The sequence below is a fragment of the Sesamum indicum genome, linkage group LG3, assembly GCF_026168435.1.
Source record: "Sesamum indicum cultivar Baizhima isolate 11 linkage group LG3, ASM2616843v1, whole genome shotgun sequence".
Lineage (NCBI taxonomy): Eukaryota > Viridiplantae > Streptophyta > Magnoliopsida > Lamiales > Pedaliaceae > Sesamum > Sesamum indicum.
The window spans coordinates 6,215,587-6,240,108 of record NC_142659.1 but is presented as its reverse complement, the minus strand read 5'-3'; the positions used below and the strand labels follow the sequence as shown (position 1 = coordinate 6,240,108).

Below are 24,522 nucleotides of genomic sequence, written 5' to 3'. Positions count from 1 at the left end.
CAAAATGGACCAAAGACAAAATCTTGCAATTTTATCATCTTCTGCAGTTGTCAAATATCTGTTAATATACTCCCTTATTTCGATTCTATTTCTCTGCCCTGTTTACCTCTTTCTTGGTTTGTGCTTGTATAAATATACTGAACTGGTCTCGTTGTCATTTTTTCAAAATTTATCTAATTCGGTATGCATATAATCTTTAGTCATATGAGTCCCTCTGGTGCTTCCTCTTAATTCTGGTAATAGTATTAGTTACCATTGAAATTTTGGTGAAACTCGTTGGTCTTTGTTTGCCAGTTTCTTGCAATCTGTAAAGGGCTGTTCTTCTTCGCTTGCCTTTTGCGTTAAGTGTGATACAGAAATGCCACATCTATGATTTCCTGTTTTAGTTTTTGAGGATACCTTCATCTGTGACGGAGGTGAAGATTGTATCCTCTGGTTACCATAATGGTTGGAGGCATTTAATGCTTAAAGACTCTCTCTTTTGATGTTTTCAGTTACAATTTATCAATTCGACAGTTGCTATGGTTTGTCCACTACCCTCTATATCCCTTTGTATGCTTCCTTCCTTGAATTTTGAACAAAGACACAGCTTACGGAGTTCGTTGAAGCCCACGTCGGAAACTCTCCAAAGAGAACTCTTTCATAAATTTAACTCCCCATTTGAGCTCCAACAAGTGCATACTCTTGTCATCAAAACTGGAACTCCTCTCTCAGCCCTCCCACTGTCCCGTGTAGCCTCTGTTTGTGCTCTTACTCCTAGTTTCCCCTATGCTCGACGAATTTTCCAGCTAGTTGACCAGCCAGAAATTTCCTTGTGGAACTCTTGCTTAAGAGATTTTGCTGAGAGTGATTCTCCATTTGATGCTATTTTGCTGTTTCACCAGCTGCGAAGTCACAACGTGTGCCCTGATAGTTTTACTTGCTCCTTCGTTCTCAGGGCATGCTTGCAATTACTTGATCTTTTCCACGGGAGAATCATTCATGCATTTGTTGAAAAGCTTGGACTTCAATTCAACTTGGTTCTGCAAAATGTGATCTTGCATTTATATTCATCTTGTGGACAGATAAGTGATGCGATTCTATTGTTCAATAAGATGCCCCAACGTGATACCGTTACTTGGAATACAATGATCACGCAGCTAGTGAAGAGGGGTGATGCTGATTCAGCATATGAAATGTTCCTACAAATGCCTGAGAGGAATGTGAGGTCATGGACTGCTATGGTTTCAGGTTTTGTTCAGTGTGGGAAGCCAAAGGAGGCGGTTGATCTTTTCACCAAGATGGAAGAAGTGGGATTGAAGCCCAATGAGGTGACTGTGGTGGCAGTTTTAGCAGCCTGTGCTGATCTTGGTGCACTTAATGTTGGGCGTAGGATTCATAAGTATTCAGATGAGAGTGGGTTTCAGAGAAACATCCAAATTTCTAACACTCTGATTGATATGTATATAAAATGTGGATGTTTAGAAGCTGCACGTGATGTTTTGGGGGGTATGAAGGAACGAACAGTAGTCTCATGGTCGACCATGATCCAAGGACTGGCAATACATGGAAAAGCTGATGAAGCTTTGGAACTCTTCTCTGAAATGACACAGACAGGGATCAAGCCGAATGCAGTCACCTTCATTGGACTCTTAAATGCTTGTAGTCATATGGGATTGATAAACGAGGGATATGCATTTTTTGCTAGCATGACTAGAGACTACGGAATAATTCCAGGTATTGAACACTATGGTTGCATGGTTGATCTATTAAGTCGTGCAGGGCTGCTGCAACAGGCCCATGAGTTCATCAAACAGATGCCTATAAAGCCGAATGCAGCTATATGGGGTGCCCTTCTTGGTGGCTGCAAAGTCCACAAGAACATTGAAATGGCTGAATTAGCAATGAGACACTTGCATGAATTGGATTCCCTGAATGATGGTTACTATGTGGTTTTGGCAAACATATACTCGGAAGCAAAGCAATGGGACAATGCAGCAAGGTTGAGGAAGCTGATGAGAAATAGGGGATTGAAGAAGACTCTTGGCTTGAGTTCAGTTAGTATCAAAGAGGTGGCTCATGAGTTTGTGGCTGGGGACGACACTCATCCTCAATTCCAGGAGATTTTGAAGATGTGGAATCAGTTACAAGTACATATGAGGCTGAAAGGCTACATACCAAACACGTCAGTTGTTCTACTTGACATAGACGAGAAGGAAAAGGAAAAGGTTTTGTCTAGACATAGTGAGAAACTAGCACTGGTTTTCGGGCTCATTCGTACACCACCTGGAGAAACAATAAGAATTTTCAAGAATCTCCGCATCTGTGAAGATTGTCATGCTTCTTTTAAGCTGATATCTGAGATTGTTGATAGAGAAATAGTTGTACGTGACCGCAACAGATTTCATTGTTTCAAAGATGGCTGTTGTTCTTGCAGGGATTATTGGTAGTTACTCCAACTGTTAAAGAAAAATATTTCTCTTCATTTTCAAGCTAAATTCATTTTAATTCGGGCTAATCTGCATAAACTTCTGCCTCAATCATGGTTTATCTTATTTCATTGAAGTTCTAATCTTTTTATTTCAAACTAGTGACTCAGACAGACTTGACGCCTGCGCAATATAATTAAATCTTTCCTTCCAGTTTGCATATCTCCTATTTGTGGAGTAGCTTTTCTTATGATGATGTGCCACTCATCTTAGGCCCAATCTCTACAGTTTCTTCTTCGATCAATTCATAATTATTTACACGTAGAAGGATTTTGCTGGGGTTAAAGTTACTTACTAGTGCAGACTGCAAACCCTCTTGTTCTTCACTGAGATTCTTTCTATATTTCAATGACTAGAAAGTTAAAAAGTTAAAGCTAATGGTTATCTGCTCAAGCAGTTCGCAGGAAAAATAAAATAATTATTGAGAAAAAACTTTAGATTTCTGCAGGCATAGAAAGAGACATGAGGGACCTTTTTGAAATTAACAATGAGAAATTTGATTCTAACATTGAGTTTTCTAGTGTAGGATATTTTTTATTATTGAAAAGGAGAGTGTAGGATATTTTTCTGTTTCATTTGTCCCATCTATGGCTCAGAAACAGCGTACAAGTATGGGACCTTACTTTTTCTGCGTGTGATGGGCAAGTTTTGTATTAACAAGTTTTAGTCCACCCAGTTATGGCTAAGGTTGCATCAGTTAGCTAAGGTTATACTAACTGATACAGCTTGAAATGTTGTCTTCCAAAAGACTACCACAAGAATAACATAATACTTGACGCATGTTTTACGCCTCTTTTCTTAATTTTGTCGATTACTCATTTCGTCATCCCATCATTATTTCATCTCGATGATGATTTCTGCTATCCAAATTCCCGTTGCATGTGATCACTTTCTTAATTCTAGGATCCTATACTTTCATATTATGATGATTGAAAGTTAAGAAATGGTTTGTCAGCTGATTCACTTTCTTAATTCCAGGATCCTAATATTCTATTTTCTGCTGAATCTCGTTACAAATTTATCGGGTTGGTGATGCTTCTTTCTGATAATTGGTTTTATATAGTTCAGATCACCATTATCATTCGCCTAAGATAGTGCAGCATAAGGTGGGATTGATTTAGTGATATTACATCACAAAAATTTGTGTTATAAGCCTGTCATGCAGCAGACTAGAACTTGATTGAGACATTCAAACGGTACCTTAACGCCTTATTCCGTGTCTCTGCCTCCCACCTAATTAGTCAGAGTCATAGACTCATAATGCATATTAGTTTCTTTAGCAAGAGTCCTCTCTGGCTTGTATTGAGCTAGTTTTCAATGCTCCAACATGAATTTTACTGGGGCGAATAATCTCTCTCTATTTGCAAAATAGATGGTGAGTCCGAATTGTGCTTTAGACATAAGTTTTGTACGTCGCATGGTTGGTGAGCTTGACTTAACATAAACATCCAAGAACTACTGTCATTCGCATCAACTCTACCTGGCCCCTTGGTTGATTGCAAAATATGGATGCATGTGATAGCTGCTCCTTTCCCCTGCACCCTTACCTTGGAATGTGGTAAAGATATTCTCATTCATTGGTAGTATAAACATCCACATTCTGGGAGATTTTTATCCACTCCAAAAAGTAGGGAGAAGAGATGGAAAATGAAAGAGAGAAAAATGTGGAGGATGGGACTGCACTAGAAGATGTGAAAGAAGAAAGGAAAGAAGATGAAGAATTGTCTGTGGAGAGGATATCTGAGGGCGAGGTACCCTCGTGGAGGAAACAACTGACGCTGAGAGCTTTTGCTGTGAGTTTTCTGCTGTCGGTGATGTTCTGTTTCGTAGTGATGAAACTCAGTCTCACCACTGGGATCATACCATCCTTCAATGTATCCGCTGGCCTATTGGGGTTCTTCTTCATCCAGACTTGGACTAAGTTGATTGCACAATCTGGCATGTTGAGGCAGCCCTTTACCTGTCAAGAGAACACTGTAATTCAGACCTGTGTCATCGCCTCCTCTGGTGTTGCCTTCAGCGGTAAGATCCCACCAATGCTCTCACCATCCAATAAGAAACATAATGTAGCTCAGAACATAATTCTCTTTTCCAGTATGTTTTTGCTCGAGTTTAAATAATCGTCGAGCCAATTTCTTGACTATACCAAAAATTCTTATTGTTTATCAGAACGTTATAATTATTTATGCTTTCCTTTATAATCCCCGTATTGGAAAGTGCATGAATGATTCTCATATCTCATAAACACCTTACACCAAGCCTGTGCAAATAATCAAGCAGATAGTATAAAGACTGCAAATATTCAATATGGCTTTGCTAAAGGAGCTCCATCCAAGAGAACAGTTACACGAAAGTTGCATCAGAAGTTCACCAATATTTTTCATCCTCTACAGGTGGTTTCGGGAGCTACCTTTTTGGAATGAGCGAGCGAATAGCTGAACAATCAGAGGATAGGAAAGATGCATTCGACTACAAGAACCCGGCCCTTGGTTGGATGATTAGCTTTCTCTTTGTAGTTAGCTTCATAGGCTTATTCGCTGTGGTGCCTATGCGGAAGGTAACTGTTTTAGACTAGGCTAGTTGAGCAAGCTTCATTTGTTAGGACAAAGAAGAAGAACAAATAATAAAGTGATTCATGCAAACATGAATTTATGTACAGCCCATCAGAGTACTTGTACTTGTACAAAATAATGGACTGGTTAGAGTGTTTCCATGTCTTGAATAATAAAGCTGTTGTTTCCTTCAGATCATTATCTTAGACTTCAAGTTGAAATATGCAAGAGGCACTGAGACCGCACATCTTATCAACAGCTTCCACACTCCAGAGGGAGCCAAACTAGCAAAGTACGCCATTATATTGATTTCCGTACTTATGAAAACAGGAAAACTAGTGTTAGGAACTTGTTCATTTTCCTTATATTTCAGGAAGCAGGTCCGAGCATTGGGCAAGTTTTTCTCCTTCAGCTTCTTGTGGGGCTTCTTTCAATGGTTCTTCACTGCTGGAGAGGACTGTGGGTTTACAAGCTTCCCAACCTTTGGACTGCAAGCATATGAACACAAGTAAGAACAATCACAAAAGAAGATATCCTTTGTTTCTATAGTGGATAGTAGAACTATATGATGTAGGAAACTGCATGAATTTCTTATCGTAAAGAAGAAATCTCAACTTTGTCAAATAAACATTTTATTTTTACAAGGCGGCATGCTAAAAACTTTTCATGCGTTCCTTGTGAAATCACAGGTTTTTCTTTGATTTCTCAGCAGCTTATGTAGGAGTTGGGATGATTTGTCCTCACATCATAAATGTCTCGGCACTGGTTGGAGGAATCCTTTCTTGGGGCATTATGTGGCCACTTATTGAAAATAGAAAAGGTCACTGGTATCCTGCTGATCTCCCTCCAAACAGTTTAAAAGGGCTCCAAGGTTACAAGGTACTTTCCTCCTATTCTGACCGCATTAAGATTATTACTTTCATGTTTTGTACAATATTGCCTGTTCCTGAAAGAAAACTTATGCAAAAAACTCACTCAGATCTTCATTGGCATCGCCATGATTCTTGGTGATGGCTCATACAACTTCGTCAAGGCGCGGGCCCAGACATTAGCCGGTTTGTTAATTAAGCTCCTTGAAACAAAAGCCAAGTCACAAATCCCAGTAAAACAACATTCTTCTCCATCCATAAAATCTCAAAGTTACGATGACCAGCGTCGTTCTCAACTCTTTCTAAAGGATCAAATACCAAAGTGGTTTGCCATTGGAGGTTATCTTGCCACTGCTGCAATCTCTACAGCAACTCTTCCTCACATCTTCAACCACCACAAATGGTATCACATAGCAGTCATCTACATCTTTGCCCCAACCCTTGCCTTTTGCAATGCATTTGGCTGTGGGCTCACAGGTTGGTCATCAGCATCTATGTATGGTAAACTGGCCATCCTCACGATAGGTGCATGGGGTGGTGCCTCTCACGGAGGAGTTATGGCTCGCTTGGTTGCGTGTGGTGTAATAATGAGCATCACTGCTCCTGCCTCTGACCTTATGCAGGATTTCAAGACTGGCTACATGACCTTAGCTTCCCCTCGTTCGATCTTTGTGAGCCAAGTGATTGGCACAGCAATGGGTTGTGTGATTTCTCCGTGTGTGTTTTGGATGTTCTACAAGGCTTTTCCTGATATCGGGTATACCACAAGTGAATATCCTGCTCCTTTTGCTACTGTGTACTATACTATGGCTAGGTTGGGGGTTGAAGGCTTCTCACCACTCCCAAAGCATTGCCTGATTCTATGTTATGTATTCTTTGCAGCAGCCGTTCTAATTAACCTGATTAGAGATATTCTGGGCAAGAAAAGGTCTTGGTTCATCCCACTTCCAATGGCAATGGGAATCCCATTTTTCTTAGGTTCCTACTTTGCCATTGACATGTGTGTTGGAAGTCTGATACTCTATATCTGGCAGAAAGTGAACAAGGCCAAGGCAGATGCATTTGGACCAGTCGTTGCCTCAGGTTTAATATGTGGCGACGGAATGTGGACGTTGCCCAGCGCTATACTGGCGCTAGCAGGGGTCAGACCTCCCATTTGCATGAAGTTCATCTCAAGAGCAACAAACAGTAGGGTCGATAAATATTTGGGATCCTAGTTATGAATGGGAAAAATATACGTTGGTAGTGTACAGGCACTGAATAAACTGTGTTATTTCTCCTTCACCTATGCAGTGATTATGCTTGTAATATGTTGATGAACTTCAGCAGTCCGTCTGTTTTGGAACTCAGTTTTGTAAAGAAATAGAATTGCCTAAAGTGTCAACCCTAAAAATCAACACAAAACCAACGACTTGTTGTTACTAACATACGCTGTCACAATCACAGGCTCAAATTCAAGGCTTCGCTCCGTTTGACCTGGTAACAACTGATGTTATATAACTTAGACAGTGGTTCAAACTGGAAGGTATCATTATCGAAAACAAGTTACAGAAGCTTGAAACCAAATCTATGAATTTGTGGGGGATTGTTGTAATTGGCATAATATGATGCTAATTGTAACAACAAAATGGTCTGAAAATATGGATGCAATTACATGTTAATCCATGAATTAGACTTTAAGAAATTGAGAGAAGTTGCCTTTGTCCCACATAAGAATTCCATGGAAAGAGGTTGGGCTTTGATGTGTATATAAAGTGTATATGGGAGTGAGTGTTTTACACTCATTTTGTGTCCCACTTGGAAGTTTATTGTAAAAGTAAATTCATTATATTAAGTTCAATATTCAAGTTGTGTTTGAAGTGTTATGGAGACTAGAGTTAACATGGGTTTGCCCCACACTCACGGTGCTGCTACTCACCCGTCCCGGCTCTGTTCACGGACGTGGGTGCGGGAATTAGGGCGAACGTCTCAGTCTTAGGATATATCTTTTTACAGCAAAAAATATTTGAACTTCTGGATTTAAATCTAAAACTGTTGCTGCTGATTTGTGTTGTTTCAGTTGTTTTTAAATGCCATTATTGATGGTGTGTGGCTGGCCATGCCTATAAAAGGTTGATGCCACTTCTCACTTCAAAACACACAATACAGAATTCACAAGTTCTTTCTCCTTCTTCTCTCTAGTTCTGCTCTCGATTTCCTCTCAAATTCGAGTTTTGAGCTTCAGTTTCAGTAAGGCATTTGAGTGTTAGTCGAGGTGTTCGTCAGTACAAATGCAATACTGAACGAACGACAACCGTCTTATCCTGAAAGAAATTGTGTAGTACTCGGTGCACCTTAGACGGGACGTGTAATTTCTCAAGGCAAGCATAATAATTCTAGATTCGGTTTGTTTGCAGTTTCGGATCAAGAGTTGTTACGATACAACTTTCACTGTAAGTTATAGGTTTAGGTTTTTTCCGTTAAACAACATCTCTAACTAGTTTACTGTTTATTTGTTCCAATGTGGTTGTTTGTGTTTTTTATTTCAAAAACTCTTAATATATCTGATTATTTTATTTCAAACCGGTTCTACGATTGTTTGTGATATTTTTTCTAACAATTAGCCTTATGACAAAAGCAAGCCTTACTTCCCTCATCTAATTTGATTACTTTTGTATCTGCACTTGAGTGAAATATATTAGTATATCACAGCATCTACTTGCATTATGTTAACTGTTTTACTGTTTGAAGCAGTGATTGCGGAATGTTGACATGAACCACATATTATTTGGTTGAACTATTACATGCCTTACTTGTCATAAATAATCATAATCAGCCGACTCATGCTGTCAACCATTTTCAGATCATTGTTAAGAGCATTCTTATGCATCACATTTCTTTCAAAGGCACCAAAAGAAGGATGTAAGTCATACTTGATAAGTTACAATGCCTTTGTCTCAACCAAGATTCTACAGACATGAGGGCCCTGTTGGAAACTGACATTCAGAAATTTGATTCGAAGGTTGTCCCATCTGCAGCTCCAACAAGACAAGTATATGGGACTATGTATACTTTTTTCTATGTTTGAATTGTCTGCTCTTGCACTGAACCAATTAAGGATAACTCCAGCTGGAAAAAGAGACATGAAATCGATGTAGTGCAAGTCTTTTTCCACGAGACTCAATCAGGAAACGGAAACTTGCTATGGACTTTGCGACGCATTTTGAAAATAACAAATGATTTTGCAACGGATGTAGATTAACCGGTGCCATTACTATGATTGAAATAAAAACAGATGAATTCTACTAACACAATTTTTACAAACCCTGACTCGATTTTGATTAATAGACTAATCAGATGAATTTTCTCTTAGGAGTGTCAATTTAGACAAATTAAATATTTGTCCAATCAAATTAAATCACGTGGAAAATAATATATTAAAATATCAATTTTTATGTATATTTTGGAATATAATTGAATTTAATTCTAAAGTAAATAGTTATTAGTTTATATTATAATATTTATTTTTGGCCAATCAAATAATGCTAGGCATCAAACTATCATATTTTTGGCAAGAAAAACCATATCTTCCAAATCAAGCAAGGTAGTAATTTGAAAATTAAATCATATCTTGCAAAATTAAGTGAAATCAAATAAATCATGAAGGGTCGATCAAATCGCATTACTTCATCGAGTACATATGATAAAGTATTCTATCATACAACTAACTACAAGTAGGGGTGATTCTCAACAACTGAGGACACAGATGAAGATTGAAGGAGAACAAGTGAATACATAGTTAAGACGCAAGTCAAGAAATAGGAAGATCAAGAGTGCATTTAAGAAACTCAAAAGATTCTCTAGCACAATTCAAGGAGATTCATGATGTTCAAAGAAAAAACTCAGAGCAAATCATCAAAATTCAACGTTTAATTTGTTATTTCGGATGAACATTATCAAATTACACATGCGGAAGGGCGAAGTATGGTTAAAGTAAAATATCTTAAATTTATAGTGTAATTCGAGAATAAGTAGAAAGACCCTCGAACTAATGTTATTAAACACTCGAATCAATATTGAAGGAGATCAAAATATTAAGTCTGGCCTAAGATGGTCTTGTTGGAGTAAAGAATAAGAGGATCAAGTATGGAAGCAATGAATTAGACCCTATATTTGTATGTGGATGTTAATGCAAACTCCAAACTCTACATTTGTGCAGCCATAGAAAGAGACATCACACTATTTTAATGAGGGACCTCAGCTCAGCTCACCATATTTGATTCTTATTGGAATCTGGAATTTGGAATTTGCAGGTCAAAGTAAGTAAATGGGATTGTATTTGTATGGTTGATTCTCAAAGTCTTCTTGGTCCACCCATTTAAGGCTAAGGCTATTGGTATTGTGCAATATATCAACATCAACTGAGAGCTGCTCTATTCATTAACTGCAATGTTGCTTTCCATTCTTAATTATTGGTGCTTCTCCCCATAATCCCATCTCATCTCATCACTTTCTTAGTTCTATTCCACCACCATCATCACCTTTCTACTTTTAACAAAAACTAACTATAGAATATTAATTTGATGAAGTACGTTTACTTACTAACACAACAACTATTCATAGAGTATGATTGAAAGTTAAGAAATCATATGTCAGCTCATAAACTTAATCTTCTTTTTTTATTTTTTCGGAATTGTTTTTGTACTTTTTACAATTTATTATTGTGCGATTAAGAGGCCGGCGGATGCTTCTCTCTAATAATTTGTATCAGATGGTTCAGATCGCCGATATTATTATCCTAATAAGACTATAACGCGTGAACTAAAAACACAAGATAGAGATAAAAAATAGTGATATTAATCCAAGAATTAAAATCCATGTTGTAATGTAGCAGACTGGCCAAGTTGATTGAGACATCCAATCAATACTTTAATGCTTCATTACCTGTCTGTGCTTCCCACCTAATTACTCACAATTCATACTTTCTTTACCAACAGTCTTTTCTGTGCTTTGAACTTGTTCATTTCGGTAGATCTCATCTCATAGTTGATGAGCTTGACTTGAATAAGCATCCAAGAACTAAGGTCATATGGCCCCTTGATTGATTGCAAAATTTGGATGCATGTGATAGTTGCTCCTTTTTCCCCGCACCCTTGACTTGGACATGTGGCTCCAAAGAAATGCTTGCATAGATATTCCAATTCTTTGCTAGTATAAAACTCCACATTCTTGGAGGTTCTTTATTTAATCACTGTGATCCAAAGATTTTAGAGTAATATTATTCCACTCCAAAGAGTAGGGAGAAGAGATGGGAAGTGAAAGAGAGAAAAATGTGGAGGGTGGGATTGAATTAGAAGGTATGGATGATGAAAGGAAGGAGAAGGTTATGAAAGAAGATGAAAAGTTGTCTGTGGAGAGGATATTTGAGAACAAGGAGGTGCCCTCATGGAGGAAACAGCTGACAGTGAGAGCTTTCGCTGTGAGTTTTCTGCTGTCAGTGATGTTCTGCTTCATAGTGATGAAACTCAACCTCACCACTGGGATCATACCTTCCCTCAACGTATCTGCTGGACTACTGGGATTCTTCTTCGTCAAGACTTGGACTAAGCTGATTGCAAAATCCGGCATGTTGAGGCAGCCTTTTACTCGTCAAGAGAACACCGTCATTCAGACATGTGTTGTTGCTTCCTCAGGCATTGCCTTTAGTGGTAAGATTCCTGAATCCTCTCTCCGTGCAAAGGGAAATTACAAGTAGATAATTCTTTTCTCCAGTATTGTTTTCACCTGAGTTGAGACAGAAAATCATGGAGACAATTACTTGATCTGTATCAAGAATCCTTGACTGGAATGTTTGTAACTTTTTAGGCTTTACCTTTATAATCCCAGTATTGCAAAGTGCAAGTAAAATTTTCTCATAATTCATAAACACCATAGAACAATCCTATGCAATTGAGCATTCAAGCAGATCATATTACCTGTGCCAGGAAAAGATTGCAAAATACACAGAAGTTGCAGCAGGATTTGACCAATCTTTTCCATCCTGTACAGGAGGTTTCGGAAGCTATCTTTTTGGAATGAGCGAGCAGATAGCCCAACAATCAGAACACAGGAAAGACGGGTTCGACTACAAGAACCCATCACTGGGTTGGATGATTGGCTTTCTGTTTGTAGTTAGCTTCCTAGGCTTATTCTCCGTGGTGCCTCTCCGGAAGGTAATCTTTCTCCTTGGCTGGCTGATCAAACTTGCATTCATTAAAACAAGGAAGAAAAATGAAAATAATAAAGGAATGTCATGCAAACATGATCTCTTCACACCCCATCCATGTATATAAACTTGTCGAAAATAATGGATTGGTCTAGTGCTTCCACGTCTTGAATGATGTATAGCTATCAATTTCTTTCAGATTATGATCATAGACTTCAAGTTGACATATCCAAGTGGTACTGCAACAGCGCATCTTATCAACAGCTTTCATACTCCAGAAGGAGCTAAACTAGCAAAGTAAGCCATCATGATAAAGCTTAGAAATTGATTTAAGAATTTTATAGGAACAGGAAAAATAATGTCCAAATTTTCTTAGAGCATTATCATTCAAGAACTTGTTTGTTTTCCTGTATATTTCAGGAAGCAGGTCAGAGAGTTGGGCAAGTTTTTCTCCTTCAGCTTCTTGTGGGGCTTCTTTCAATGGTTCTTCACTGCTGCAGACGAATGTGGGTTTGCAAAATTCCCAACCTTTGGATTGCAAGCATATGAATACAAGTAAGACCAGTCACAAAAGAAAATATCCTTTCTTCTGTAGTCGATATTTGAACCATATGAGTGTCGGGAACAGCATGGATTTCATATCATTAAGACAAAATCTCAACTTTGTAAAATGAACAAGTTATATTTATGAGGCGACTAGCTAAACACTTTCATACTGTCCTTGTGAAACTACAGGTTTTTCTTTGATTTCTCAGCAACATATGTAGGAGTTGGAATGATTTGTCCACACATCATAAATGTATCTGTACTGGTTGGAGGAATCCTTTCTTGGGGTATCATGTGGCCACTCATTGAAAATAGAAAGGGTGACTGGTTTTCTGCTGATCTTCCCCCAAACAGTTTGAAAGGGCTTCAAGGTTATAAGGTGCTTTCCTGGTGTTCTGAACTTGCAAACATTACTCATTTCATGTTTGAAGATATTTCCTATAGCATCCCTGAAAAAAAATCTGTGCCAAAAACTTACTCAGGTTTTCATTGGCATAGCCATGATTCTTGGTGATGGCTTATACAACTTCTTCAAGGTGCTGAGCCGGACATTAGCCGGCTTGTTCTTGAAACTCCAAGAGAGAAAAGCCAACTCGCAAATGCCAGTAACACAACATTCCTCTCCGTCCATAGAATCTCAAAGTTATGATGATCAGCGTCGTTCTCAACTCTTTCTAAAGGATCAAATACCGAAATGGTTTGCTGTTGGAGGTTATGTTGCCATTGCTGCAGTCTCTACAGCAACTCTTCCTCATATCTTCCACCACCTCAAATGGTACCACATAATAGTCATCTACATTTTTGCCCCAGCATTAGCCTTTTGCAATGCATTTGGCTGTGGGCTCACAGATTGGTCACTAGCATCCACATATGGGAAACTTGCCATCTTTACAATAGGGGCCTGGGCCGGTGCCTCTCATGGAGGAATTCTTGCTGGCTTGGCAGCATGTGGTGTAATGATGAACATCGTCTCAACTGCCTCTGACCTCATGCAGGATTTCAAGACCGGCTACTTGACCTTGGCTTCCCCTCGTTCAATGTTTGTGAGCCAAGTGATCGGCACGGCAATGGGATGTGTGATTTCTCCTTGTGTGTTTTGGATCTTCTACAATGCTTTTCCCGACATAGGGTATCCCACAAGTGCATATCCTGCTCCTTTTGCTACTGTGTATTATAATATGGCTAAGTTGGGGGTTGAAGGCTTCTCAGCACTGCCAAAGAATTGCCTTAAACTATGTTATGTATTCTTTGCAGCAGCCATTCTAATTAACATGATTAGAGATAGTCTGGGCAAGAAAAGGTCTTGGTTCATCCCACTTCCAATGGCAATGGCTATTCCATTTTACTTGGGTTCCTACTTTGCCATTGATATGTGTGTTGGAAGTCTGATACTCTATATCTGGCAGAAGGTGAACAAGGCCAAGGCAGATGCATTTGGACCAGCTGTTGCCTCAGGTTTAATATGTGGAGATGGAATGTGGACGCTGCCCAGCTCTGTGCTGGCGCTTGCAGGGGTCAAACCTCCCATTTGCATGAAGTTTATCTCAAGAGCAACAAACAGTAGGGTTGATAAATTTTTAGGATCCTAGTTAATGGGAAAAATATACGTTGGCTTAGTGTACTGATACTGAATAAACTGTTATTTTTCCTTTCTGTTTGCAGTGATTATGCTTGTAATGTCAATGTACTTGTACAGTCCATCAGTGAACTCCTTTAATGCGATCATAAATATTATCATGTGACATGGCATAGTTTGGCCACACAAGGGTGGAGCATCTGTTAATCTTAAACAATCATCGGATGCCAATATTTTAGTGTATCCCGTACTTATCTACTAGCCATGTTGGGTATATGAATGCAACCCACAGCCAAAGAATTTATAAACTATCTTCGGTTACACACATATGCCTGAAGAAACACAGATAATCTGATTGCTTGTGTGAAAAATATGGCCTCATTCAGGAGAACACGGAATGCAAAAACTTGATCTCTGAATTTATGATGCAAACTATTGATCATAAGATCCATATGAAAGCAGGCAAGTTCTTTGGTTCATATCCTTAAATTTACAGCTCATGAATATTCTGTCTGACGTATGGATAATACAAAAGAAGGCACTAAAACTAGTTCTGAAATGAAAGAGAGTAGGAACCGGTCTCAGGATCTTTGACAGCTTTGAAGTTGTCTACAGACGTTCCAAAATGCCCAAAAATGGAGTTCCCCATTTCCTTCAGTTTTCCTGATGATGGAGCAAAGCGGACTAGTTATCATTTTTAAGGAAGCAAAATGTTCCAAAAGGATGCAGTAAATTGGAGGATTCGTAACTGAGAGTTTCTATGTAGTCACAAATTATCACATAACACGCACACAACACTATTTTGTTTTTGGGGGGGTGGGCGGCAAGGTCGACTCTATGAACAAAAGAAATGTCATCAAGGTGGAATCATCCACATTCTACACAAGAACATTGATTTGGCAATTCTAGAAACACGTTAGAAAGTACGTACTAGAGATCAAAGATGAATATACACAAGAAAAATTTAACATCAATGAATGTCACAGAGATACTGGATCTAATTAATCTCTCTAGTTTGCAACAACACACTCAGCTCCGTTTTGCGTATAAGACCTTTCTTTTGCAAATGAAGAAAAATGCTCATATATCCATGTAACAAAGGAATAAACAAAAATACGAGAAAAAGCATGCTATTGGACTAAAACTGAAAGGAATAGCACTAATATGTGGAATAAGGAAATAGACTGAGCTAAGCTTATTTAATCTCACCAATCATTTCATCCTTCATCTTTTCACGCTTCTCATCTGGCAGTGGCTTTAGACGAATAATGGCTCTTCCAGCTTGGCCTTCTGATGGATCCAACTCCAAGATTTTTGTCATATCTGCGATAAAACAATGTTTCCGATGATAATATGAAAAACATGATGCAAGTGTCAAGTCCAGAAGAGTGTCAACTCGACCATTTTCCTGAGATGGGTTGGCAATTAACACATAAAGAATGAATGTTCAAACTCACCTATTTGACACAAAGCCACAGAACAGCAGGCAAGGATTCACACTTTCAAAGGACAACGATGGAGTATGGCAAGCAATGGCTATAATGCAACAACTAACGCATATCTATATCTTTTAAATATCAGCACACATCCTGGAACCCAAATTTACCAGCAATGGCCTCTTCATAGTGTTCAAGCTTTTCATGTGACTCGGCCATTCGTAGCAGGACTTTTGTGTACCTAGGATTTGATTCTAACGCCTTTGTGCACTCCTTAATCGCTTCTTCAAATTTTCCCTGCAAATCAAGTTAGTAGATTAATCGAACCAGAATAATTTCTAGTAGATAAATTAAGGAGATGCGAAATAGAAGATATTGACAGCACCAGTCACTGAAGAGAGAACAGGTTAAAGGCAGACAAAAGTTTGCTCAGAAATCCCACTTTTCAAGCACACATGCAGCAGACAATTGACCCCACACCACCAAAACATATTGACGTTTGACATGAATATATTAATGAAGCTAAACCACTTAACTTATGCTGGAATACATTTATGCCACAATGAGTATGTAACCGTGATCGAGCAATGTCACGCAAGGAGGAAACTGAAAACAAGTGACCCGATCAAATCATAATACCTCATTTAGTTGAGCTTCCTCCTTATCTTGATTTCATTGTGGCGTTTTCTGGTGCTTTACTATGGTGATATCTCCATTATTGTTAACCGTATCTGATCCTGCTCTAAAATTATGGTCGAGGGTAATTACACTAATAGTCTGGGTGTTCGACCTCGACGTACTTCTTCGACTGGATCTGCCAACTGAAACAAGAAAGGTTAGGACAGTCGGGCTCGTCCCCGACGAAGACACTCCGACGCCCAAGTTAGAATCTCGAAGTTATCTTTAAATTGTTGAATAATAGTTTACTGCTTGTATCAAATTAACATTACCTGTTTATTATACGGATCTAGTATTTATAGGTTGACATCAATCGCACATGGTAAGTGCGAGTAGCGTGGATCAACCTTCCTCTTATAAGTCGAGCGCCTAGGCTGATTTATGCCTGCTGATTAGGTGGCAAATTAATCTCCTTAATTCAAGGCATAAATGTGCTCAAATGATTTCCCATCGTATCTCTCCCAGAATTACTCTTTAGCCCCTAGATAGGGTCATATTTGTCTTTTCGTTGATTTTACCGTTATCATTAGCCCCTTACTTCGGCATGCGTGATTCATCATGCATGCTGAAGTCGAAGCGTCCTTTCCTACTGCACATTTACTGTGCGTTGCCATGTGTAGGGTTGATACATCCACCTCGAGCCTTGCGCTGCCACGCGTCTCTCATCGTGAATGCTCTCTCTTCTAGGTTTTCCCTCTCCCGCTTCTATATATAGAACATCTATTCAAATGGCAGTACTTTTGCTGCTTTCTCAGGATCGCCACCTCTTCCTCTCGATCTCGCCTTCTGCTGTTCGATCTTGTTTACTTCCTTCCAGGTACAATGTCTTCCTCTTCTAATTCCCATTCTAGTGCTTCATCTGCTACTTCTCCTCATTTAGTTGCGCCTCCTGTTCTCCCTGAGGGTCCCTCTGGGGCTAGATCTTGCCGTAGGCCACATAGAAATGACCATGAGGAGTTTGACTCCGAGGAAACCCCTACTTATGCTAGGTTCCAATCTATGTTAGACCATAGTCCCTGGGCTGGAATAGTTAGTTCAGTAAAGCAACCGATACATAAAATAAAGGAAAAGTATTTTATTCCTCACAACTACGAGGTAGTAATTCCCAGATCGTTTGATAGGATGCACCGACCTCCAAAGGGTTTTTGTGCTTTTTCTCTTCATCATTTCGATGCGGGGTTGCGTCTTCCTTTAGCCCTAGGTGTTGCCCAGATAAATTAAAGTTGTGTCCAATGCAGCTTTCTCCTAACTCCATCCGCCAAATCATCCTTTTTATCATAGTTATGAGGGTTCATCGTTTTAAACCCAACTTCGACAACTTTTGGTCTTTATATTCGTTTACTACCTCAAATGCGGATAGAGGATTTTTCTACTTGTCAGCTCATAAGGACTGTAGGTTTCTTGATCCTCTTACTTCCAATGTCGGTCCATGGAAAAAGAAGTTTGTATTCATTCGACCTCCCCCAGGTCGCGAGTGGCTGTTTAGGCTTGACTGGGTCATAGAAAAGTCTAAACCTGTTACCGAAGGAGGGGGGCTGGAAGGAGATCAGATCAACAGCCTAACTTCTTTTCGATACGATCCGAAGCGACTTTTAGTAGAAGAAATTCTTTGGCTCGCACATCTCACTCCAGCACCCCTCCGGGTCGAAGAATCTCTAGGTGACATGTTGTTCTGTTTCTGAGCCTTCTTATACATCGATGGTCGATAACTCTTTTTTCTTTCTTTACAGTCGATATGGTTAACCAAACCCGCCTTACTCAATGGATTCGTGCCGCTCAAGCTAGGGTTGCGGCTCAAGCCAATCCTCCTCCGATCACTTCTCCTTCGGTTGCTTCGACCCAGCCAGAGCCCGACCAATCATCTGTTCCTGCAAGCAACGTTCCCCAGGACAGGGCTTTGATCGAGGTGGGGAGTGAGGACACTCGATCTCGAGGTCAGGCAGGGAATGCGCCAGTTGCCGAGTTATCTCCTGCTCGCTCGCAGGCAGGTGAGTCGAGTCCATGCGATTTGGTACGTCGCAAACGGAGGAATACGACCAGTCCATTACGACCAATGCATGCAGCTCATGATGAGGAGATCCGGAACATGGAGCGTTTTGGAGAGGTCGCGGAGTGCTGGAAGAAGGCTCGAGAAGATCTGCGTTCTCCTCATCATCTATCTGCCCAATTACAGGGAGAGAAGTTGGTACCTGATTGGAAGATTTCTTCGAATAGTACAGTCTTGAACACCCTATCAGGTCAGGACTCTTGGGAACTTTACAATGCTAGCTGTCCTCCAAATGATCAAGCTGCCTTACCTCAAACGTCGTTCACTCGTCTCGAGGAGCATACTGCTCATTCCTTGATTCAGGTTAGCCCTTTTATATCCCGATTTCTAACTCTCTTTGCGATCTATAATCCTCTGTTCTGCAGGCTGCCAATTTTGTACGCGCGATTTCTTTGAAATGTGCTGGATTTCAGAGGAATCAGGGCCGAACACAGGAACTACGACCTTCGAGCCAAGATGGAGGAATCCTCTTCAAGGTTGCAAGATCTTGAAATCTGATTGGCATCTCTGGAAGCGATGAACAAAGAGTTAGAAGAAAAGATGAATTCGGAGATTGCCGAGGCCATGAAGGTAGGGAAAGAGGAAGGCTTTTCTGCAGGACATGCTGCCGGGAAAATTGCAGGTGCTATTGAGGGTCGCGAGGAATTCCTAAAGTCCGAAGACTTCGCAGCTCGGATTCGCGAGGCTCGTTTCCAAGGAGCTCGCAATTTTATGAAGGCGTCTGCTTCAATGCTGCAGACTATTTGATGCAAGGTTTCGAATGTTGCAAGGCTCAAGTGGCTACTCTTAGTGGATTTGCTCCCGACTTTGATACCTCAAAATTGGATCCTGGCCTTGATGGCGACCTTCACCCTTTTCCTGATAAAGACATTCCTCAGGCAGAAGAAGAGGATGAATTTGTTGCTTTATTAGATGAGATAGAAGACTGATTTTTGTATATGAATTTCGATTTGTCTTGGGAGAATTTGCTATGATTCTGACTTTTCACCTGTCTGAATATTCAACTTGCCTTTGCAAAGCTTTTTGACAAGTTCATTCAGCTCGTACATTTTTCTGATCGTAAGATTTTGCTCGTTCTTATACATGAGTCCTCTTTGGATCACTATTTTGTCAGTATATGAGATCTTTTGCAGATCACTTGTTTGGTCGAAAATACCCAAGATCTTTTTATAAGATTTACTATCTTCTTCAGGTCGCTTTGTAAAGTTCCTTAAAAAGGAGATCTTTTCCAGATAAAATTTAGGATCTTTTGCAGATCGCTTCATTAAATCAATAAAAATGGGGATCTTTCTCAGATCGATCTTATTTGTATACATGATCTTTCTCATATCGGTGTTATTTGGGCCTTTCCCAGGCATAAATTTAAACATAGAATTTCCTAAGGTTCTGTATATTCCATGGTCGTGGTAGGTCTTTGCCATACGCGTCCTGGAGCTTGTACGTTCCCTGTTTCTTTATTTCGACCACTTTGTATAGCCCCTCCCATCCATGGTCTAGTTTTTCCACATGCTTGGAAACTTCGACCCTTTTCAAAACTAGGTCGCCTACTTGCAGCTCTCTTTTCCGCAATTTTTTGTCGCTATTTCTCATCATTAAACCTTTGTGGTGAAGCATTCTTGCCAATGCCTTCTCCTTTTTTTCTTCCATAGTGGCAAGGTCGAAGGCTCTTGCTTCGCCATTGGTTGTGGGGTCGTAGGCAGCTATCCTCTGCGTCTCCTCACCTATTTCTGCAGGAATAATAGCTTCAGAACCATAAATTAAACAAAAAGGAGTCTCACCTGTAGCGGACCTTGGTGTGGTTTGATATGCCCACAATACTCCTGAGAGCTCCTCATCCCACGAATTCTTTATTTTAAGTCGAGACTTCAAGTGTTGGAGTATGATTCGGTTCGTTACTTCTGTTTGCCCGTTCGCTTGGGGATGACCGACCACCGTGAAGTTCTGTTGAACCCTCAATTCTTTCAACCAATCTGTTATTTGCTTTCCTTGGAATTGCGTTCCGTTGTCGGATATTAAAATCCTTGGGATTCCGAACCTGCAAATAATACTCTTTCAAATGAAATCAATGATCGTTTTTTCAGATATCTTCGCGACCGCCTCGGCCTCGACCCACTTGAAAAGTACTCGGCTGCCACTATTATGAATTTTTTCAGAGCTTTTCTTGGGAGAAAGGAGCCTAGAATGTCGATCCCCCACTGATCGAAAGGGCAAGTAATCTTGACAGGTTGCATAAGGGCGTCGGGTGCATGTATCTAGGAGGCATATTTTTGGCAGTTTCCACATTTTTGAACAAATTCTTTAGTATCCTTCAGCATAGTAGGACAGAAGTATCCTTGCCTTGTCAGCTTCTGCGCTAACGACCTGGAACCCGAGTGGTTGCCATAGCTGCCTTCGTGGACTTTCCTCATCACATATCTAGCTTGATCGTCGTCCAAGCATTTCAAAAGTGGTCCTTGAAAGGACCTTTTATACAATTGGGACCCAATTAAAGTGAACCGGGTAGCTCTAAATTTCAGTTTCCTTGCTTGAATCGGATTTTCTGGTAGTGTTCCATCCTGTAGGTATCTTGTAACCTCATCTTTCGATGGACACGGGGTCTCGATCGTATTTACCTCGTCCCCTTCTAAGATTGCCGGTCGATCTTTTACCATGATCGTTACTTTTTGATTCTTTATTCCTGTTAAAAGTGCTCCGAACTTTGACAACGCATCCGCCCTATCATTTTCACTCCTTGGGATTTGTTGGATTGAGCATGTTGCGAACCTTTGCATCAGAGATTTCGCCCTATTGCGATACATCATCATGGTTTTCTCTTTTTTTTCATAGCTCCCTTCAATTTGCATAGCTACTAACTGCGAATCTGTGTATACTTCCAAGGCTCTAGCTCCTACTTCGTATGCTAGTTCCAGTCCCATAATCAACGCTACGTACTCTGCCTCGTTGTTAGTGGTTGAAAATGAGAGCTTCACAACGATCTCTATCTCTACCTTTTCTAGTCCTTGGATCAGTATCCCTGCTCCGCCATTACTTGCATTTGATGACCCCGTCGATGTGTAACATCCAAGTGTTTTGTTCGGCCGCTGATTCTCCAGCCATTTCCATCACAAAGTCAGCTAGCACTTGCGCTTTCTCTGCCATTCGAGCTTAATAATCAAGTCATATTCTCCTAGCTCGATTGCCCATTTGACAAGCCTTCCTGACACTTTAGGCCGAGATAATATACTCTTAAGGGGTTGATTTGTGCGTACGATAACCCTGTAGGATTGAAAGTACGGTCGCAGCTTCCGAGCTGTAACCACAAGTGCCAATACCAGTTTTTCGGTCGAGGAGTATCGTTTTTCCGCTCCCTGCAGTATCTTACTAACATAATAAATTGGGTTCTGCGTTTTTCTATCTTCTCTTACCAGTACGGAGCTAACTGCATTTTCTGAGACTGCCAAGTATAGGTACAATGTATCTCTTATCTTTGGGTTTGCTAACAATGGTGGCGTCCTTAGATATTTCTTAAGTTCTTGGAACGCTTGCTCGCATTCCTCGGTCCACTTAAATTCTTTAGTTTTTCTCAATATTTTGAAGAAATGTAAATTTCTATCTGCAGATCTAGAAATAAAACGATTTAAAGACGCGAGCTTACCCGTTAGCTTCTGAACATCCTTCACCGAGGCGGGTGATTTCAACTGCAAAATTGCTTCAATTTTTTCTGGGTTAGCCTCGATCCCAAGACTACTCACTATGTACCCGAGGAATTTACCACCTCCGACCCTGAACGTGCATTTACTTGGGTTGAGCTTCATCCCGTATTCTCTCATGATGGCGAAGCGTCCTCCAAATGCGACAAATGGTCTTCTGGTTGCTGGCTTTTTACGAGCATGTCGTCCACATAAACCTCCATGGTTTTGCTGATATTGTTTCTGAACATCTTATTCACAAGTCTTTGGTAGGTTGCCCCTGCATTTTTTTAGTCCAAAGGGCATAACATTGTAGCAATACCTTGTTCAGTGACGAAAGATGTTTTACCTCTATCCTCCGTCGCCATGTAGATTTGGTGGTAGCCTTGATAAGCGTCCATCATCGAAAAAAGTTCATAACCGCCTGTAGAGTCTACCAAACGTCAATTCTTGGGAGTGGATAAGGATCTTTCTAGCATGCTTTGTTCAGATCGGTGAAATCGGTGCATATTCTCCATTTTCCAGAGGATTTCGGGACGACTACCACATTGGATAACCAATCTGTGTATTGGACTTCTGCAATGTATTTCGCTTTCAACAATTTAGTAACCTCTTCGTTTATGATCCGATTCTTTTCGATCCCAAATGTCCTCTTCTTTGATGCACAGGTTGTGTCGATGGATCGACATTCAGGCAATGCACTATAATTTCCTGACTTATTCCTTTGAAATTTGATAGATCCCAGGCAAACATGTCCACATTATTTCGGAGGAATACGATCATATGCATTTCCAGATCCCCAGCCATCCTGGATCCTATTCTGGTGGTCCTCGACGGATCACCTCGTACTAGCTCTATCTCTTTATGCTCATCGATGGGTTCGATTTGTTCAGCTTCTTTTTCTATCTTTTGGTTTTCCCATCGTTCGCCCGACTTTTCGATCTTCCTCCTCTTGTCTGTCGTGCCATTTTTTAGGGACAGATTATAGCATCTTCTCGACTCCACTTGATCGCATGACACCTCTCCTATCCCGTTTGGGGTCGGGAACTTCATTTTCAAATAAAAAGTGGAGACTATGGCCCTGAAAGAATTTAGTCCAAGCCTACCTAGTATGATGTTACAAGCAAAAGGGGTGTCCACGACAAAAAAATTTATCATAAGGGTCTTTCTCCTCGGCTCTTCGCCAATGGACACTGGTAAATCAATCGTTCCCAATGACTCTACTTCGCTTCCTCCGAAGCCAACTAGTGGAGTCTTTACAGGCGCTAACCCAACATTATCAAGTCCCATCTCTGACAGCACTTCTTTTAGTATGATGTCAGTCGAGCTTCCATTGTCCACTAACACCTTGTGCACCGTGAAGTATCTCTTGCTCCTGGGTTATATTCATCACTTGTCTGTCTTTCATGGACCAGTAACTTCTCTCAAGCCTTTTTCGCAACCTCCTTGATTGATCTGCCTCAGCTCCCCCTGCGATAGTATGTATAATACCTTTCACAGGCGCATTCTCTCTGGTTCTCGGATCCCTGGTGTCATTCTCCCCCTCTCGTCTCCTCTCCTGGCTTCTAGACCTGCTCCTATTGTTTCTATCCCGGGGATTTCTCGCGACCTGATTTTTAAAATAACCTTGGCGTACGAGTCTCTCGATCTCGTCCTTGAGCTGGTAGCATTCTTCAGCGTCATGGCCTTTTTCGCAATGGAATCTACAGTACTTGTTGGAGTATTTTTTGGCCGGAGTGAATCTTGTGTGTTTTGGCCATTTCAAGACATCGGTTTTCTCGACCATCATCAACGCCTTTGCTCTTGTCATATTCAACGGGGTGTAGTTTTGATACCTTTGCTGGTATGCCGGTTCCTTGCTTTGGCCATGTCGTGGTCGGCGATCTGCCCGGTCCACCCCACTACTGTGACGTCTCGAGTCTCTTCCGCGATTCGATCCAATCCTGCATTCACCGTCTTTCAGGGCATTCATCTCTTCTTCGTCGATGTACTTTTGAGCCACACTCATGAGCTGCTCCACGTCTGTTGGTGGGTCCCTAGCCAGTGCTGACGCAAACGGCCATTTTCTCAACCCGTGAACGAGAATGCTGACCATTATGTCAATCCTCAGATCCTGCACCTCCAAAGTCTCGTTATTAAATCTGCCCATGAAACTCTTCAGGGTTTCATTGTCGTGCTGGCGGATAGTGAATAAATGAGTGGCAGATCGTTTCTATTTCCATTTGCTCGCAAAGTGGAAAGCGAACTTCTGAACCAATTGCTCGTGTGACTCTATGCTCCCCGGCGGCAGATTAGTAAACCACTCCTGTGCCTTACCTACAAAGTAGTGACAAATAATTTCGCGTTAATAGGACTAGATTGTCCGTACAGATTCATTACCAGGTCGAAGGCGGCTAAGTGCTCCTGCGGATCTCTAGTTCCATCATATTTTGGTAGATCCGACATTCTGAAGTTTGGGTTTATGACTTCGGTGAGGATTTGGTTGCTGAAAGGTGAAT

The 24,522-nt window shown here is 40.6% G+C and overlaps 4 protein-coding genes across 5 annotated transcripts; 3 read left to right on the top strand and 1 right to left on the bottom strand.

Moving 5' to 3' along the window:
* Positions 1 to 4: 4 nt before the first annotated feature.
* Positions 5 to 2,438, top strand: LOC105157362 (pentatricopeptide repeat-containing protein At5g66520). The gene has a single exon (XM_011073772.3). It carries the CDS (start codon positions 522 to 524, stop codon positions 2,427 to 2,429), a length of 1,908 nt encoding a protein of 635 aa, XP_011072074.2. The 5' UTR covers positions 5 to 521; the 3' UTR covers positions 2,430 to 2,438.
* Positions 2,439 to 3,138: 700 nt separating this feature from the next.
* Positions 3,139 to 7,293, top strand: LOC105157496 (putative metal-nicotianamine transporter YSL7). Its single transcript, XM_011073900.3, has 6 exons — positions 3,139 to 4,490; positions 4,862 to 5,025; positions 5,215 to 5,312; positions 5,394 to 5,528; positions 5,710 to 5,899; positions 6,000 to 7,293. The coding sequence occupies exons 1-6, from the start codon at positions 4,109 to 4,111 to the stop codon at positions 7,104 to 7,106; spliced, it is 2,076 nt and encodes a 691-aa protein (XP_011072202.2). The 5' UTR covers positions 3,139 to 4,108; the 3' UTR covers positions 7,107 to 7,293.
* Positions 7,294 to 10,842: 3,549 nt separating this feature from the next.
* On the top strand, positions 10,843 to 14,361 carry LOC105157359 (putative metal-nicotianamine transporter YSL7). The gene is made up of 6 exons (XM_011073770.3): positions 10,843 to 11,576; positions 11,917 to 12,080; positions 12,273 to 12,370; positions 12,494 to 12,628; positions 12,809 to 12,998; positions 13,102 to 14,361. Exons 1-6 carry the CDS (start codon positions 11,177 to 11,179, stop codon positions 14,206 to 14,208), a joined length of 2,094 nt encoding a protein of 697 aa, XP_011072072.2. The 5' UTR covers positions 10,843 to 11,176; the 3' UTR covers positions 14,209 to 14,361.
* A 236-nt stretch (positions 14,362 to 14,597) lies between these two features.
* Positions 14,598 to 16,641, bottom strand: LOC110011770 (uncharacterized). 2 transcript variants are annotated; one of them, XM_020693022.2, is made up of 4 exons: positions 16,271 to 16,641; positions 15,802 to 15,928; positions 15,405 to 15,518; positions 14,598 to 14,858 (listed from the first exon to the last, which is right to left on the bottom strand). In XM_020693022.2, the coding sequence occupies exons 2-4, from the start codon at positions 15,848 to 15,850 to the stop codon at positions 14,743 to 14,745; spliced, it is 279 nt and encodes a 92-aa protein (XP_020548681.2). In that variant the 5' UTR covers positions 15,851 to 15,928; positions 16,271 to 16,641; the 3' UTR covers positions 14,598 to 14,742. The 2 variants fall into 2 exon arrangements, with proteins under 2 accessions (XP_020548681.2, XP_088735018.1); XM_088878892.1 differs by lacking the exon at positions 16,271 to 16,641 and adding an exon at positions 16,017 to 16,107.
* Positions 16,642 to 24,522: the final 7,881 nt, after the last annotated feature.

Coding starts and splice junctions, on each gene's coding strand:
- LOC110011770 (XM_020693022.2), bottom strand. CDS start 15,850: ATGGCCGAGTCACATGAAAAGCTTGAACACTATGAAGAGGCCATTGCT. Junction 15,519..15,801: donor CTATGAAGAGGCCATTGCTG/GTAAATTTGGGT, acceptor GTTTTATCGCAG/ATATGACAAAAATCTTGGAG. Junction 14,859..15,404: donor GATGAAGGATGAAATGATTG/GTGAGATTAAAT, acceptor CTCCATCATCAG/GAAAACTGAAGGAAATGGGG.
- LOC105157362 (XM_011073772.3), top strand. CDS start 522: ATGGTTTGTCCACTACCCTCTATATCCCTTTGTATGCTTCCTTCCTTG.
- LOC105157359 (XM_011073770.3), top strand. CDS start 11,177: ATGGGAAGTGAAAGAGAGAAAAATGTGGAGGGTGGGATTGAATTAGAA. Junction 12,081..12,272: donor CCGTGGTGCCTCTCCGGAAG/GTAATCTTTCTC, acceptor AATTTCTTTCAG/ATTATGATCATAGACTTCAA. Junction 12,629..12,808: donor TTGCAAGCATATGAATACAA/GTAAGACCAGTC, acceptor GTGAAACTACAG/GTTTTTCTTTGATTTCTCAG.
- LOC105157496 (XM_011073900.3), top strand. CDS start 4,109: ATGGAAAATGAAAGAGAGAAAAATGTGGAGGATGGGACTGCACTAGAA. Junction 5,313..5,393: donor GAGGGAGCCAAACTAGCAAA/GTACGCCATTAT, acceptor CTTATATTTCAG/GAAGCAGGTCCGAGCATTGG. Junction 5,900..5,999: donor AAGGGCTCCAAGGTTACAAG/GTACTTTCCTCC, acceptor AAACTCACTCAG/ATCTTCATTGGCATCGCCAT.